This window comes from Sceloporus occidentalis, unplaced genomic scaffold (genome assembly GCF_023333645.1).
Source record: "Sceloporus occidentalis isolate IW3139 unplaced genomic scaffold, rSceOcc1.0.p SCAF_90, whole genome shotgun sequence".
NCBI lineage: Eukaryota > Metazoa > Chordata > Lepidosauria > Squamata > Phrynosomatidae > Sceloporus > Sceloporus occidentalis.
The window spans coordinates 4,134,768-4,151,348 of record NW_028317070.1 but is presented as its reverse complement, the minus strand read 5'-3'; the positions used below and the strand labels follow the sequence as shown (position 1 = coordinate 4,151,348).

Below are 16,581 nucleotides of genomic sequence, written 5' to 3'. Positions count from 1 at the left end.
GACAATATCCAGTTTTGTTTCCTTCTGCGAAGATTCTTTTACATGGCACATGCTTTCATCTTTTGCAGCTGCTGTCTGATGCTTGTCTTTGCTTTATTACTACTAAGCCTGCTGTCTGCAACAGCTTTTAAAGCCTTCTGCATTTAGGAATAACCTAATTTTGGTGCCTGGAAATTGCTGCTACATAACTTAGTGTCAGCAGAAAACACAGGCATTTTATATTTGTCAATAATCTCTTTTTCACTGCTAATGTCAATTCGTAACATTTACAAAAATGGTCCAATAATCAGTAAAGATCAGTACATATTTTTTTTTATATGTGCAGACTGTTGGATATAGTTATAAACCGTAATTTTGGAGCAAAGTTCTAAATGTAGAGCAGTCACCATTGGAGACAAGATAATATCCCAGGTGCTTGCTCTTTAATAGTACTTAGCCCCGTAGCCTCTCTTTACAAATATGGTTCTATACATAAGGAATATACTTGCAAGAAATAACTTTAATTACATAAAGAAATATAGTGGGCATGAGGGCAGATTACATATATATAGCTTCCATTGTGTTTTTGTTTAAAGTGAGCAGTAAAAAAAGTTATTCAGTAAGTAAGCAACTTGCCTATTCATTTAGGTGAACTTGACTTCCAACCAGGTCACGTTGGTGGAATTCATATCAACTCAACTGACAACTTTATGGTTGTTATGAAGAGCGTAGTCAAGTTGGTATTTCAACCTAATGCAATCAACATTACTGCTTTTGAGAGGATGTTTTGACTCAGAACCCAATAAAACTCAATAAGACTGATAGATTCAACATCCAATTGTTGACTCAATTGAGCAGGCTTCCATGATGACGGACAGACTCAACGACTTTTGTCAAGTTGGCTTAATTAGTTTGTAACTGAGGGAGCAGAGAAATTACTTAGAAGGTTTTAAAGAAGACCTGGCTGCATCTCATTCTTGACACATGAAATAAGAGAGGACTATGGGGCCTCCTTCTAGTACCCTCTTGCCCTGGGATACTGATAGGAATTTCAAACCACTAACATAGTTTTCACCATTCTTGAACAACATTATACTGAACTCTCTAAGGAGTGATTATTTTAAATAATTGATCATATAATACATGGTGGTGAATGTATGTAATTAGAACATGATTGCAATCATGATAAAATGTCATTTAATGAGAAATATATGCTTGTTATAGTTTCACGTGGCACTGACTAAACTGCAATATGGTATTTAAAAAAATGATGAGATGCAAATATACACCCCCTCTTTAAAATCTAAATTTCCTACTAACACTCGTAAAAATAATTATATTTTGTACGAGGTATCAAACAATATTAAGCACAGACGTTGCCCTTTTCATATACACTGTCCAAATTGGGAATCGTTTGTAAGCCATTTCAAACCATAACTGACCTAGAAAGCGTTATCCTGCATCTGGTCTGGATGACCTATGAACCTGACACAGGAGCAGCCACACCATCTGGTGTGTTATTGCAGTCATTATTATCATTATTATTGTTTAGACACATAACCTTTAGCATGCATTGAAAGAAGGCATGATCTACACTGCCTGCTACTCACAAACGATATGTTTTTTACACTTAAGCTTAGATCATTGTTTCCTACAAAAACATCTTTAATCAGTCGTCGTTTCTGTATTAATGATACGTAATTTATAGACTTTCGATTTTCTGATTGCGGTGCATAAACAAAATCATTGCATCTGGCACTTTTATGATTGTAAGGCTGTTGGAGAAGAATATACAAGCATAATATGTAAATTTCCAGAATTTTCTGTTTTGAAGAGTCACACTACCACAGTTTATGCCATCACATCTATTATGAATAAAAATAAAATCACTATCAATACCTCCTCTGCACTTTAGTGTAATACCTACTTCATGTCTCAGATGAGATGGCACATGAATCGCGTTGTGCATCTTCTTACATTTTTCAATATTAGTGTGACATAGCACAAATTTGTGTGTTGTGTCCACAATTTTAATGTGAGAATATGAAAAGCCACACATCTCAGCATCCTGCAAACACTCCAATGCCATTAACCCTTTATAGAAATCAATGTGTGGGACACTATGTGATATACACATATGTGTAAATTATTGAGTCTCACAGGTTGTATTCCCTGTGTATGGTTTGCTGCTGACTTCATCACATACATTACTTTCAACATGCGTGCTGCATCTAAAGAGCGTTTCTGTGATTTTTCTGTATATGTATATATATATATATATATATATATATATATATATATTACTGAGCAAATAAGCTTACCAAGGGTTCACCAGTTATTTCACACGGATAAGATATCATAGCTTGCTATTTTCCTTTGAGAAAATCTAATTACTTCATGGATCGACACAAATCGAGCAGGAAGTATTAAGAACAAAAATTCTTGTCTAAGCAGAGGGATATTTAACTTCACCTACTCATAAGAATACACCGAACACCGAGCTATTTCTATACAGATATATCCCCTATTAGCATTTACCCCTTCATTGCGCCTACCTAAAGATTCTTTGAAATAAGTAATTATACATAATTTTGGCCAATTTTCGGTTTTACTGGTGGTTTCTAATTACTGCATATTTGAAAAAGGCCACATTTAGAGATGATCCAATAAATGCACAAATGTTACGGGATTTGGATACTTATAGATTTATTGCTCCATTTCATAGTGAAAATACATTCTTCTATTTTGTTCTTTCCCTGTTTTACTAGCCAAATATTTTGTCCCTGGAATTAAGTGCCAGTTTTTCTTGGATGTAATATTGCAGGTATTATCCTGCTGCATTAAAGGGTTGGCTTTAACATTTAAATCCTGAATCAAAATAACTTCTACTTCAGATCTACTAAAAGAAAGGAAAACGTGCATCAACTAGAATTCAAATAGAGAGAAATTCCCCATATTACATTTCTTATCGAAGGTCTCTTCATAGATGAAGAAGTAAGTGCTTCTCTATTGTCACAAACATAGAATTGAAAGATGAAATAAGATATGATGGCTGGTTGGGAAAAAAACACAGATTAAGTATCAGATATCCATTTTATAATAAGGAATTTAAAACAATATGATTATATGACCGGGGGGTAAACACTTTAATTATTTCATTATTATTATTATTATTAATTATCCATTATTACTAATGCCATGTGTGGGTTGTATATGTTTCCTCCACAGTTCTCCTTAAAAAGGAACAAGACTTAAGGAAGTCTTTCTATAAATTATCTTAAATTCTTGTTAGAGTTTAAAAAAATCAATCTCCTACTACAGCAGCAGATACTGTTTTAGCAGGCCCAGTATTCCAACAGGTGAATGACATCACAATAGAACTTGTTCTTTATAGAGATATCATGAGTTGATGTAATAATGTTCAGATGAAAGAGATAGTAACAGTGTTCGTGAACATGGAAATCTAAGGTGTTCATTGCTTCCACTTGGAGAGGAATCTATTGTTTTTTTTAGGCCTGGACATTTTCTTTTATCACCACAACATAGGTGCAGGATTATCGACAGCCTGGAAACCACCCCTTGTGTGTTATATATTAAAGATGTTGCATGTAAGCATTAGTAAAGATTTATATAGTGTTGTAAATACTATGTTTGTTTTCATATCAAGATGAGCAGGGCTGGCAAGGGGTGCAGAGGAGGAATACCCCTCACGGCGGATTCATTTTCTTATGTGTCTGTGTATACGTGCAGTCCTACATATGGCAAGATGGCTGTCTAGACTAACAAAGCTTTATGCAGAGTTTACACAATGACTGGATCCTTCCTGTGCTGTTTGAATGTCTTTTCTATGGAGTCCATTTTTCGAGTACTTTGTGTTGAACAGTGTTGAACATCATGCCTGTTTACTATGTTTAGCCACTATATCATTCATATTTGGCTAGTCCTGGTCCTGATGGCTGCCAGTCCTTTCCAAATATCAGATACGCGATTTGATTTGCACCTTTTGAAACTATATGCACACAGTACACACAATGTGGTAAACTGTATGCAGTTTTTTATTTTCATTACTCTTCTGATATATATTTTCACTGTTGTGACATAGATGTTTATCCTTACAGACCTCCTCTTGAACTATATTCAGCTATAATACTTTAGCTTTTAAGAACTGAGTGGATTTATTTATGACACTTGCTACAGCTACATCAAGTATTTAAGGCTTTTTTTGTATAATGATGACAATGTTAAGTGGTTCTGGTAGAGTGATATAAAAATCATTACTCAGAAGTGGCCAGTATATTAAGAGAAAACACCAGTAAGGCTCATGTCAATGTGCTACATGCCGAGTGCCAAAAAAAACACTATAAGTAGTTTTAAACGGACCATCTACTCATAATTCTACTTACATACCGGTAATTGGGGTGGGCTTTTTAATTGTATTCATTCTTTATTTTAAAATTGATAAGGGTAAAACTGAAAAAAATTACAATTCAATGATAATTAAAAGAAAAATACATATAAATGATTATTACTGTTATGATTAACAAGAGTAGGAGCTTATAGAAGCCACTAAAGGCTCCCTCAATGCAGACAAAACACATCAATAATGTGACATCATTTAGTATGGAGAGGGATATTTTGTGCAACTAGCCATTCTGTTTATAGTAGTTTGAAGTTTTGTTGAGCCAAAGGACAGAGATATCACATCAGCACATGCATGAGGCAGGTCACAGAAGGGTTCAGAAGCAGGTTGGTTAAGCAGGGTAAGCATTATGAGGGCTTATGTAACAGAGATCTAAATGTATAATTAAATTAACATTTTTATTTGTAGGTGGGATTATAGGTTGTAAGTAGCCAACATTCTACTGTGGCCAGGCAAGAAAGGTTAATTTTTTCTCTACTTACTCTAACTTTAAACACTCACCAACCTAGAGAACTATACAACCTACCCTCCAGATACCCTCAATCTGAATCCTAAAGAAATCACCCATCGCCACTCCCTTCTCTGTAACACCAGCGTTAGAATCAGATTATCCTCAATCAAGCAGCCCCTTGCCTTTGCCTTTTTATGGAGTAACATTATGTCACATGACCGAACACAAGGGTGCCAAGGTGTACATCTGCATTAGGAAAGCCACGCATGTTGCCCTTGCTTCCTCCCTCCCAGTGTCTACTCATGATACACCATAATCTAGGTACTTCAATATGCATGAATACCAATTAAGTACACATAGTGTGAGACAACATATACAGATAAAGGGTGGTACAGAAAAAATATTAAAATAATAAAAAATATACATACATGATTTTTTTATATTTTATATTTGCATAAGAGTGCGTGCGTGCAGATTACAGAGAGAGTGCCAGAGTTTATGTGGCCCAGACAAGCAAATGTAAATAGATGTTATGAAACATAGAAAAAACCACAACATTACACCATAAGTAGAGAAATATAGGTTACTTATTTTTGAACCAATATATAAATTAAAGAAAAAAAATATGGTCTACTATCTTGTGACTTGCCACATATTGTATAACCCATGACATTAACTTCAGAACATATCCATCCACACTATATGATAGACATGCCCAAGGAAATTGACATCTGAAGACCTGAGGCATGAATGCAAACATCATCCCTGCCATATCAATTAATATACAATCAGAAGGCACATATCTTTTATGTGAAACGAATGTGAATGTGATAGCCGCCGGGCAAAGCACTTCAACATGATTGTCACAGAAGGACTTTAAGGACAGACCTGCATTCTCCCATTCATTTTTCCTACTTGCTCTAGATCTGTTTGGTGTTTTCTCCTATTTCCTATTGTAGAAAAAAATCTATTAACAAATAGTACATTAGAGACCAAATGAACCTTGAGTAGTATTTGGGAATCAAGTCTGGGAGAAAGCCTGCAGGGATCAGATACATTTTATCTGCCACAAGCTTAGCTCTATGCCCCATTCTGAAGTGGTTACGTCTAGTATAATTATTCCTCATAAGCTTGATTACCCATGAAAGAATGTCTAAAGGAATATCAATCCCTAATTTTACTTTAACTATAACATGTTACAAAAAAAACACAACATTTATTATTTTCCCCTTTAAGGCTGTATATATGAATACATTCTTAACATTTGGTTTGATTAAAAATAAGTATAATCCATTATAAATATACATGATTGGGTCATATAGGCCAGTATTTTGGTAACCATTTTTTTTTTCTTTGGAAAATACTTTTCATTAATAGCAGCTGTATGTACAAACTATTTTTTTAAACGTTATATACAAAAGGTCAATCATGGCTAGAGCCCTTGCTACAAAATAGGGTATGTATGATTAGTAGGAAAGCACACTTAAAGGGGATAATGGCAATGGCTCTAAATCTTTACGTCAGGGCAGCCGTAATACAATTGCCCCACTACTCCCTTGCCAGTCTTCATGTACTCTGTTTATTTCTCTTGGTACCTGCCTTGTAGTCTTTTGGTCTTGAGACTGCCAAGCGGACTGGTAAAAACGAACCATGCAGATACTGTAAGCATATGATCAGAAATAATGATTTGTATGTACATGTATTGGACAGTAAACATTAATCTTCAATGTTAATAGTATTTATTTCCATTAAAACGTTGGTTTAGTTATAAAATCTATTTAAAGTGGTGTTTACATGGCTATCCCAATTTTTTATTCTGTTTATCCACTTCTAGATGCTGACTTTTATGAGGGCCACTCCAAGGTTCCTTTTAAGGAAAGATTTATAGAAGAGCTAGAGGACATCACTGTTCATAAACATAGCGTTTGTGACATCAGCAACATCACATATACCTTCTGGCACAACACAGGACGTCGGAGCAGATGCCCACAGAACAGTGAGTAAAATAGAAAATCATAATTGGCAAATCATCATTAAGGGAATTATTGGGTATCCTTTTGAAGATTGCTTTTGGCCCATGATTGTTGTTTAAAATATTAATGTACTCCAAACTTTATATTGTTGTTTTTTATGATATGGTTTTCAAAAGCACTGCATGTATTAAAACCTCTCCTTGTGGCTGAATCTAAGTAAGAAATCAGGCCTTGGCATTAACACTGGAGAGGTAGAGGCACCCAGAATAATCCAATTTCACACACAGATAATTACAACAACGATTACACAATAATGGAAGACACTTAAAGCTTTACAAAAGGATTTGGTCGTTGTTTTCCTCTGCTGACAGCTTTAATTTCACTGATGGATATTGGTTTTATTTTGATGTTAATGCTCTGTAAATATATAGATGAGACAATGTTCTTTTTTAATCCAGACATATTATTATATTGTTTGTATAATCTATGACATTTTTTAGCATTTTTTGTATCTATTTGGTATAGATATAAATATTTTTTGGAGGTTATAAAAGTTAGATAATACTCAAAGAATAAGTGGTACTTAATTAAAATGTCTGCAGTTTCCAGTTGCCATTTTGTGATACGCACAGCTACTATTTAAAGGATAAATTAGCATAATTATGTGCTACTTAGATGGAGACAGCGGAGCTCTCAAGATAAAATTGACTGAAAGCTCAAATATAAAGTGGGAGACCATTTTGTGCCTGTTCACATGGATTTAACAATACTATCACAGAACTGACTTAGTAATAGAGTTCTATGGAGAAAATAAGGTTACCAAGTGGCCAATATTTGCCCAGCTTTAAAGCTTAAGCCAACTGTCTGTTGGATACCTTCATCTGCCCTATAGAGAAACACTATGTGCAGGGTCAAGGCTGTCTGTATTCTGGTAGACTTGTCTATTCACTGTCGGATACAATATAGCAATGCTTACTCAGTGGTTTTTACATTTAAAGGACATGAAGGGCTGGCAGCTTCTGGGCAGAGAGGCAACCAAATCTGAGTGGCCTCCCCTGGCTCATCCCCCCCTAGTAACTAATATACAGACTAGCACATACACAATCATACCTCACTTCTTACAGCCTTACCTTCCCTGGAACAAGCAAGGAGCCACGCTATTACCACAAGGTCATGTAATGCATTACGTGACACAAGTGTGCTCCTGCCTCTGTAAGTGCACCAGCCCAAGTTGGCTCAGAGGGCAGCCTGCCCCTACCCTGCTGTCAGTTGACTGATAGAAGGTAAAGAATACATTGTAACCAGGCAGCACAACAATGACGATAACCACTACCTTTTCAGTATACTTGTTACTGTGTGCTAGAGAGCAAAAATTCAGTGTGCAAAATGTTCACATGTTTATGTGTAAGCTTCTGAGTGTGAGAGCGTAATGTAAACAATGTGCCAAATTGATGGTTGGGTACAGGGTTACTACCTGAAATGTCACAATATGGAGGCATCCTCCTACATGGTCTGGCCTGCTACAAAGATCTATGGCTGGCCATGTGGGCTCTAATGTAATGTGACCATGTTTGTCTGCAGCAGCAGCACCGTAAGAAAAAGTATGGAAATTGTGTGGACGAGGGGTGTGTAATTATTTAAACCGTTTACTGCTGGGTTGCAAAACGTGTGTGTAATCAACATACTTGAGAACTCTCTAGGTTTTACCTAGAGTCTCTGGGTCACAGTGCTGAGGCTCCTGAACATGGAAGGGGGGTTAAGGCATATCCACTCCAGGCCCGATTCCTCTCCACTTCCATACAGTTTTAAATTATCTTTGGCTACCAACCCCATATGTCTACTTCCATCCAGGTACATTAATCTCTTTAATGCAGGGATTGACAAATTTGGTTTGGAACCATCTTTTTTTTTCTTCCCCAGTCATGTTTTTATTTTCATATGTTACCCAAACTGGTGCCCGGGTTTGTTGAGCCTTGTCATACAGTAACATACATTTACACACTCTACCACACTACACCAACACATATGCTAACATTTTATGCTCATGTACACACATGCTAACACCATACACTGATATACACACTCTAACATTCTAATACACATGCACACTCACACACTGGCTAACACTACGCATATATAAAACTAAACACTCTAACACCATGGACACATACACACTGAATCTTGCACTAGAATACAGTAGATCTACTGACCTACTGGTACTATACATTTAGACGCACACTGACTCTAGCACTATACATATACATACTTACACTAGATACTAGAGTAGATACACACACACACTCACAGACTGACTCTAACACTGTACATATATACACACACATACACACTGACTCTGACTATAGTACACACATACACTGACTCCAGCACTATACATATACACATAAACACACTGACTCCAGCACTATATAAATATACACACTGACTCCAGCACTATACACTAATACACATACATGCTGACTCTGACACTATTGTATACACACTCACATACACAACTACCCCTCTCACCTGCCACGCAGCTGCCTATCTTTCCTATGCTTTCCTGTGGGTGCACGCTGAAGCAATTGAAGCGAGGCATCTAGCAAGGTCACATAGCGTGCATTATGTGACCCGGCTGGGTGCCTTACTGCACCCGCTACACCAGATTTATGATGGCAGCCCTGCAAAACTCTGGGGCGCCAGGAAGTGGATTCTAGCCTCCCTGGCACCCAGGGTTTGTCGAGCTTTATGAATGGAACATTTATTAACTAACTAATTTTAAGGGCACTGGGTCTGGATCAGATAGGAGTCTCGATGCAGGGGCAGGTTCGAATTCAGAGCATGGCCGTGGGCAGGCTGATGATGTATCTGGTTCATGGCAGCTCTCCACTTTAGCTTTAGTCTTTCTCTTGGGCGCCATCTATAGGTGTTCTGAGCATGAGTATGATAAAAACCTATAAGTACAAGAAGGAAACTGGAGGCCCCCTGGCAGGGCACACAGCAAGAGCACGGCTGGAAGCCCCCTGGCAAGGCACACGGCAGGAGCACTGCTGGAAGCTCTCTGGCAGGGCACATAGCAAGCCGCAGCAGACTGGCAGGCCGCAGCAGTGGATGCTGACCAAAGCACAGTAGAAAGCATGATCTGAAGAATAGTTGCAGTCCAAGTCAAAGGTCAGAAACCAGAATATCACAATCAACAGGGTACCAAGGGACAAACCCTAGAACAAATTCAGAGTCCAAAGCCAAGGGTCAAACGCAGAAGACAGATCAGATGCAGCAATGCAGTAGCTCAGTATATAACACAATGCTCTAGCACTGAGGTTAGGATAATACCTGGTTTATATTGGGCTTTAATTGCTTGAATGAGGGGCAGGTGTGTCAAGAGCATGCAGGACTAACATGGCCAAGGAGAGGCAGAAGGAAGCAGCAACCCAAGATCCACCTGGTGGAGTAGTGTATAGGTGATTCATCTGGAATCCACAAGGTTGATGATTCAAATCCCTGCGAATCCTGGCAGTATTTTTTCGTCCAGAAACATAACATCTCACCTAATTAATTTCCAACTAATGAAAGGAACAGGGGAGCACCTTGAGTATTTGGCACCTAGGGTGGATCCTGTATGTGGCACCTCCCTACACACTTTAGAACTACATAACTGCTATCATTATAAACTGAGGTAGACATTGATGGTGGTACAGCATAACTGCTATTATTACATACTGAAAGACTTTGAGGATGGTATATAGTGATAAGAGTTATGCTGTACCACAGTTTGCTATGTGTTTTTAAAATTTACTGACTGATTGTAACAGCACTATGGAATCTGCTGGCATTACATATACATTCATATAATGTAATGTCTGGCTCAGTATATAGTGATGGGAGTTATGATCTCCTTTAGAGCATAACTCCCATCACTACATAGTGAACCAGGCACTGATGGTAGTACAGCATACCTCCCTACACGACACACTGAACAAGACATTGACAATGGTACAGCATAACTCTCATCACTCTCACACACTAGACTTGTGCATTCGTCTTCGGGCGAACATGGAAACGAACACGAAGAGTGCGTTTTCGTGTTCGTTCCGAAGACACGCCGAAGAGAAGACGGCGGCGGTAAAACGTAGGCGAAGACGAAGACACACACCACGAAGATCTTCGTGATTGTCTTCGTCTTCGTCTACCATTCCCCCCCTTCATCTTACCTTGTCTTGGCTTCTTGGCTTCGCGGCATCGCGGCAGTTCCCGGAAGTGGAAATCCGCAGGTTCGCCGTCACGCTACAGGGCAGTGCGAATGAGCCTATTGGTCGCCTACAGGGACCTCCTCTGGCATCAACCAATTGGTTGATACCAGAGAAAGACCCTGCAGGTGACCAATAGGCTCACTCGCAGGGTCTTTGTAGCCCCTGACAGCGAACCTATGGATTTCCGCTCCCGTTAACCCCTTCGATGCTGCGTTATCTAACACAGCATCGAAGGGGTTAACGGGAGCGGAAATCCATAGGTTAAAGGGCCGTGCTAGCGAACAATAGGCTCACTTGCACGGCCCCTTAACCCTTTAAAAAAAAGTTAACCCCTAACTAATTGAACAGGGAGGGAGACCAGTGGCATCGGCAGTGCCGATGCCACTGGTCTCCCTTCCTGTTCAATTAGTTAAATGTCCGTAAGAGCGACTTTATTGGTCGCTCGTACGGACATTTAACCCGGCACAGACTAACTAATTGAACAGGGAGGGAGACCAGTGGCATCGGTCTCCCTCCCTGTTCAATTAGTTAAAGACCAGTGGCATCGGCAGGGCAAGTTGCAGCATTGGGGTTTTAAAACCCCAATGCTGCAACTTACCCTGCCGATGCCACTGGTCTCCCTCCCGTACAGAGTTAAATGTCCGTACGAGCGACTTTATTGGTCGCTCGTACGGACATTTAACCCGGCACAGACTAACTAATTGAACAGGGAGGGAGACCAGTGGCATCGGCAGGGTAAGTTGCAGCATTGGGGTTTTAAAACCCCAATGCTGCAACCAGGGCCGGCCGAAGACTTAACGCCGCCTGGGGCGAAGTTTAAAATGCCGCCCCCCGCCGAGGGGGGGCGGCATTATCTACCCGCCCCCCACCGGTACTTACCCTTAAACAGTCCTGCGGCGAGTCTCCCTGTGCTGCCACGGTGCCGGCTTGTAATGCTGAGCGCCGGAAATTCACGTCACTTCCGGCGCTCTGCATTACAAGCCGGCACAGAGACCGAACAGGGAAACTCGCCGCAGAGGAGAGAGAGAGGGGCGCCGAGCGGGTAAGCGAAAACCACTCGGTGCCCCTCTCTCTCTCCTCCGCTTAAAAAAAACCAAAAAAAAAACGCTTGGGGCGGCAAAGTGCCGCCCCTTCTGAAGTGCCGCCTGGGGCAATTGCCCCAGTCGGCTCCATTGTAGGGCCGGCCCTGGCTGCAACTTACCCTGCCGATGCCACTCATCTCCCTCCCTGTACAGAGTTAAATGTCCGTACGAGCGACTTTATTGGTCGCTCGTACGGACATTTAACCCGGCACGGACTAACTAATTGAACAGGGAGGGAGACCAGTGGCATCGGTCTCCCTCCCTGTTCAATTAGTTAAAGACCAGTGGCATCGGCAGGGCAAGTTGCAGCATTGGGGTTTTAAAACCCCAATGCTGCAACTTACCCTGCCGATGCCACTGGTCTCCCTCCCGTACAGAGTTAAATGTCCGTACGAGCGACTTTATTGGTCGCTCGTACGGACATTTAACCCGGCACAGACTAACTAATTGAACAGGGAGGGAGACCAGTGGCATCGGTCTCCCTCCCTGTTCAATTAGTTAAAGACCAGTGGCATCGGCAGGGCAAGTTGCAGCATTGGGGTTTTAAAACCCCAATGCTGCAACTTACCCTGCCGATGCCACTCATCTCCCTCCCTGTACAGAGTTAAATGTCCGTACGAGCGACTTTATTGTTCGCTCGTACGGACATTTAATTAATTGAACAGGGAGGGAGACCAGTGGGATGTGCCGGGTAAGTTGCAGCATTGGGGTTTTAAAAGTCTGCACGAGCGACCAACAGAGTCGCTCGTGCAGACTTTTAAAACCCCAATGCTGTAACTTACCCGGCACATCCCACTGGTCTCCCTGTTCTATCAGTTAAATGTCCGTACGAGCGACTCTATTGGTCGCTCGTACGGACATTTAACTGATAGAACAGGGAGACCAGTGGGATGTGCCGGGTAAGTTACAGCACCAGGAGCCTAAAAGTCTGTACGAGCGACCAACAGAGTCGCTCGTACAGACTTTTAAAATCCCAATGCTGCAACTTACCCGGCAGATCCCACTGGTCTCCCTGTTCTATCAGTTAATAAATGATAGAACAGGGAGACCAGCGGGATCTGCCGAACAATTACGGCACCTGGAGTATAACAGTCTGTACGAGCGACCCTATTGGTCGCCCGCAGGGGGCTCGTCTGCCATCAACCAATGGCAGACGAGCCCCCTGCTGACGACCAATAGAGTTGCTCATACGGACATTTAAACTCCTGGCGCCAGAGCGGCTTTAACCCCGTTTTAACCCCTTAACCGGGGAAAACGAAGAAAACCCGAGCACGAAGAGTGTCCGCGAATATTCGCCCGAAGAGAAGACAGGACCAGGCGAATATTCGCGGAATACGAAGTTGTTTTTTTTGCCGAAGACGAGCACGAAGACGAACACGAAGAGCCCCCTGGTGCCCAAGTCTATCACACACTCACTAATGGTTTCTCGTTCCCAATGTCCATGGCTAGCATCGCATGTGAGGCTTCCGTGAACGCGTCAAAGCCGTGTTGCCTGCGAAAATGCGGCAACTGCAACAACTTGAATGCATTCCATTGTGAGCCCGTACATGTAAGGGCTTTGTCGTGAAGGGGTTAAACATCATAATTTAAATAATTTTAAACGAACACTAAACTATCCATGCATTCAAGTGCATATGATAACTGCCCCTTTAACAATGCTAGTTTTTTGTCTCAGATATGATTGTACTGATTCTTATGCCTGTCCTCATTTACTTAAAAGAACCCACTTCCTTAGTTTTAAAATGCCTATTATCTTGCAAATACATTGCAATCCATAGGTTAATACATGTGTAACTCTTAACATGAACTAAGCTGCTGAGTATTAAGAATTTACTTGCAATTACTGAACAAAATAATTTAAACAAAATTGAGTTTGCTTCCTACATTTACCCAAGAGATTTTCAACTTAATTCGTCAATGAGCTTCCTAGTTTTAGTAATATCTGTGAAGCAAGCCATATATAGAAACATTACTAAATTATAAGAGTTACATAAAACTGAGACAGCACCACTCCACCAACATAATATTTCAGATGTAGTATGCATCAAGTTATCTGAAAACAAGAGACTTAAGTAAATTAGAGCACATTGATCTTCTGTTCACTGAATGAATATAGGAAATGTAATATGAAATTTTGGATTGATTAAGCTACACTTCAACTGAGCAGTATGTTGATGGAATCCTGCAGAAGGATCAACCATAGGTATACATATTGCCATCTTAAACCAGAAGGGTGGAAACTCATACCTGGTCTTTGTGTCACATACTTGTCCTATTATGATGACAGGTGTTGCTGCAGCTGAGGTAGCGGCATGGGGTGCCAATCAATGCCTAAGCAGGCAAAGCAACTCCATAGTAGACAGTATTGTTTTGAAGGTCAAAACCTCATACAAATAACAAAGATGTATAAGGCACAATAATTAAAGATTACATACCAGAAGTATTTGGGACTAGAACACATCAAATCAAATTATTGTTGTTCTTTCTTTTAATGAAATGAGTAAAATAAGCAGTTTTTACTTAAAGTATCAGTCTCATCTGCAAAATTGTACTTTCATTTTTTGACGTTTGATGCAAATTTTTTTGAAACCAGGAAGCAGCAGCCAATTACATGTATGCTGGCAAAACATCAGTGTTAAGAAAGCACACATGCAACTGGCTGCTTCTAATCCTATTAATTTAAATGGTAGCTTAAACCCATATACACTGCCCATATACACACATATGTACTGCCCTTACAAACACCTGCCCATATACACACACATATACATGGCCCTTACAAACGCCTGCTCATACATACACATATACATTGCCTATATACGTACATATACACTGCCCTTACAAAAACCTGCCCATACACATGGACATAGTCTCAGGAAATATGCAATGTAGTCCAATAGAATGGTCAAGCAAGCCAGGTATTACGATTGAATCAGATGAGGAACCCAGTATGCAGGGATTGCGAAAACAGTCTCAGGAAATATGCAATATAGTCCAATAGAATGGTCAGGCAAGCCGGGTCAGGAATGGAGAGAACAACGTAGTCAAAAACAGGCAAATTGCAGCAACAAACTTCAATAGGATGGTCAGAAAAGCCGGGTCAGCAATGGAGAGATCAACGTGGTCAAAAACAGGCAAATATCAGCAACAGAATGATTGTAAGTAAACTACTACAAGAGTAGTGAGCTCAGCCAATACAACATCCTAAGCCTGCCCCCAACTTGTGACTTTGTGCTGTCACAGCCCACCTCTTGGAGGATGGGGAGGGACAGCAGCGGAGGAGGCACACCACGAGTACCTGCCGGACGCGGGTACTCGGAGGACTGGACACGGCGCGGACCGCGACACTCCTGGAGGACGGGCAGCAGAGGAGGTGAGTATCGAGTACACACTAGACGCGGGTACTCTGGCGAATGGTTGCATTGCGGATCGTGATAGTGTGTGAGAGAGCATGGATGTGTACTTGTGTGTGTTTAAGCAGGATGTGTACTTGGGTGTGTGTGTTTGAGTAGAGATGTGTACTTCTGTGTGTGTGTGTGAGCAAGGATGTGTACTTGTTTGTGTGAGAGCATGGATGTGTTCGTGTGTGTGTTTGAGTAGGGATGTGTACTTGTGTGTGTTTGAAAGCAGGAATGTGTACTTGTGTGTGTGTGTGTGTGAATATATGAACATGGATGTGAACTTGTGTGAGAGCATGGATGTATACTTGTGTGAGAGCATGGATGTGTACTTCCATGTTTGTGTTTGAGTAGGGATGTGTACTTGTGTGTGTTTGTGTATGTGTGAGAGAGAGCATGGATGTGTACTTGAGTGTGTGTTTGAGTAGGTATGTGTACTTATGTGTGCGTGAGCAGGGATGTGTACGTGTGTGTATGAGCATGGATGTATACTTGTCTGTATACTTGTCTGTGTTTGAGCAGGGATGTGTACTTGTGTGTGTAAGCAGAGATGTGTACTTGTGTGTGTATGAGCAAGGATGTGTAAGTGGGGTGAGATGGAATGGTGTTAGTGGGTATGAGTAAGAATGTTTACATACAGTATGTTGTATGTTGGAAGGGGGCAAGGGGTAAAAAAGGCACAGACCAATTGTGTGGGGCAATGATGGCACAGATTAGGTGTTGAAGTTGGGGGCCACGGAGCCATGACACCATGGGATGTTATGGTCTTAGTCTTTATATCAGGAAAATGGGCAGACTAGATGGGCCAAATAGTTCTCATCAGGCTTAGCATGTTATGTTTCTATTTGTATTTGGCAGCTTACATGGAAGTGAGGTTCTAAAGAAAGCTTAGTTAGTTATGTAGTTCACAGTCATTCTCATTTAAAATGAGAACTTGGCCTCTTCTTTCAGCAATAGTTGCTGTTATAAGGCATCTGAGACTCGGCACTGTCTGTTGTCATGCTATTCTCAATAAATAAACTAGTCATTTT

General features: G+C 40.6%; 1 protein-coding gene across 1 annotated transcript in view; it reads right to left on the bottom strand.

Annotated features, from left to right (window-relative positions):
* Positions 1-4,967, bottom strand: part of LOC149284630 (cellular communication network factor 6-like) — a 30,444-nt gene extending 25,477 nt beyond the window's left edge. Inside the window, exons 1-2 of the mRNA XM_089496472.1 lie at positions 4,926-4,967; positions 1,590-1,754 (exon numbers count right to left, since the gene is read on the bottom strand). Of these exons, the coding sequence (XP_089352598.1) occupies positions 1,590-1,754; positions 4,926-4,967 (207 nt within the window). The remainder of the gene's footprint in view (positions 1-1,589; positions 1,755-4,925) is intronic.
* Between the last annotated feature and the right edge of the window lie 11,614 nt (positions 4,968-16,581).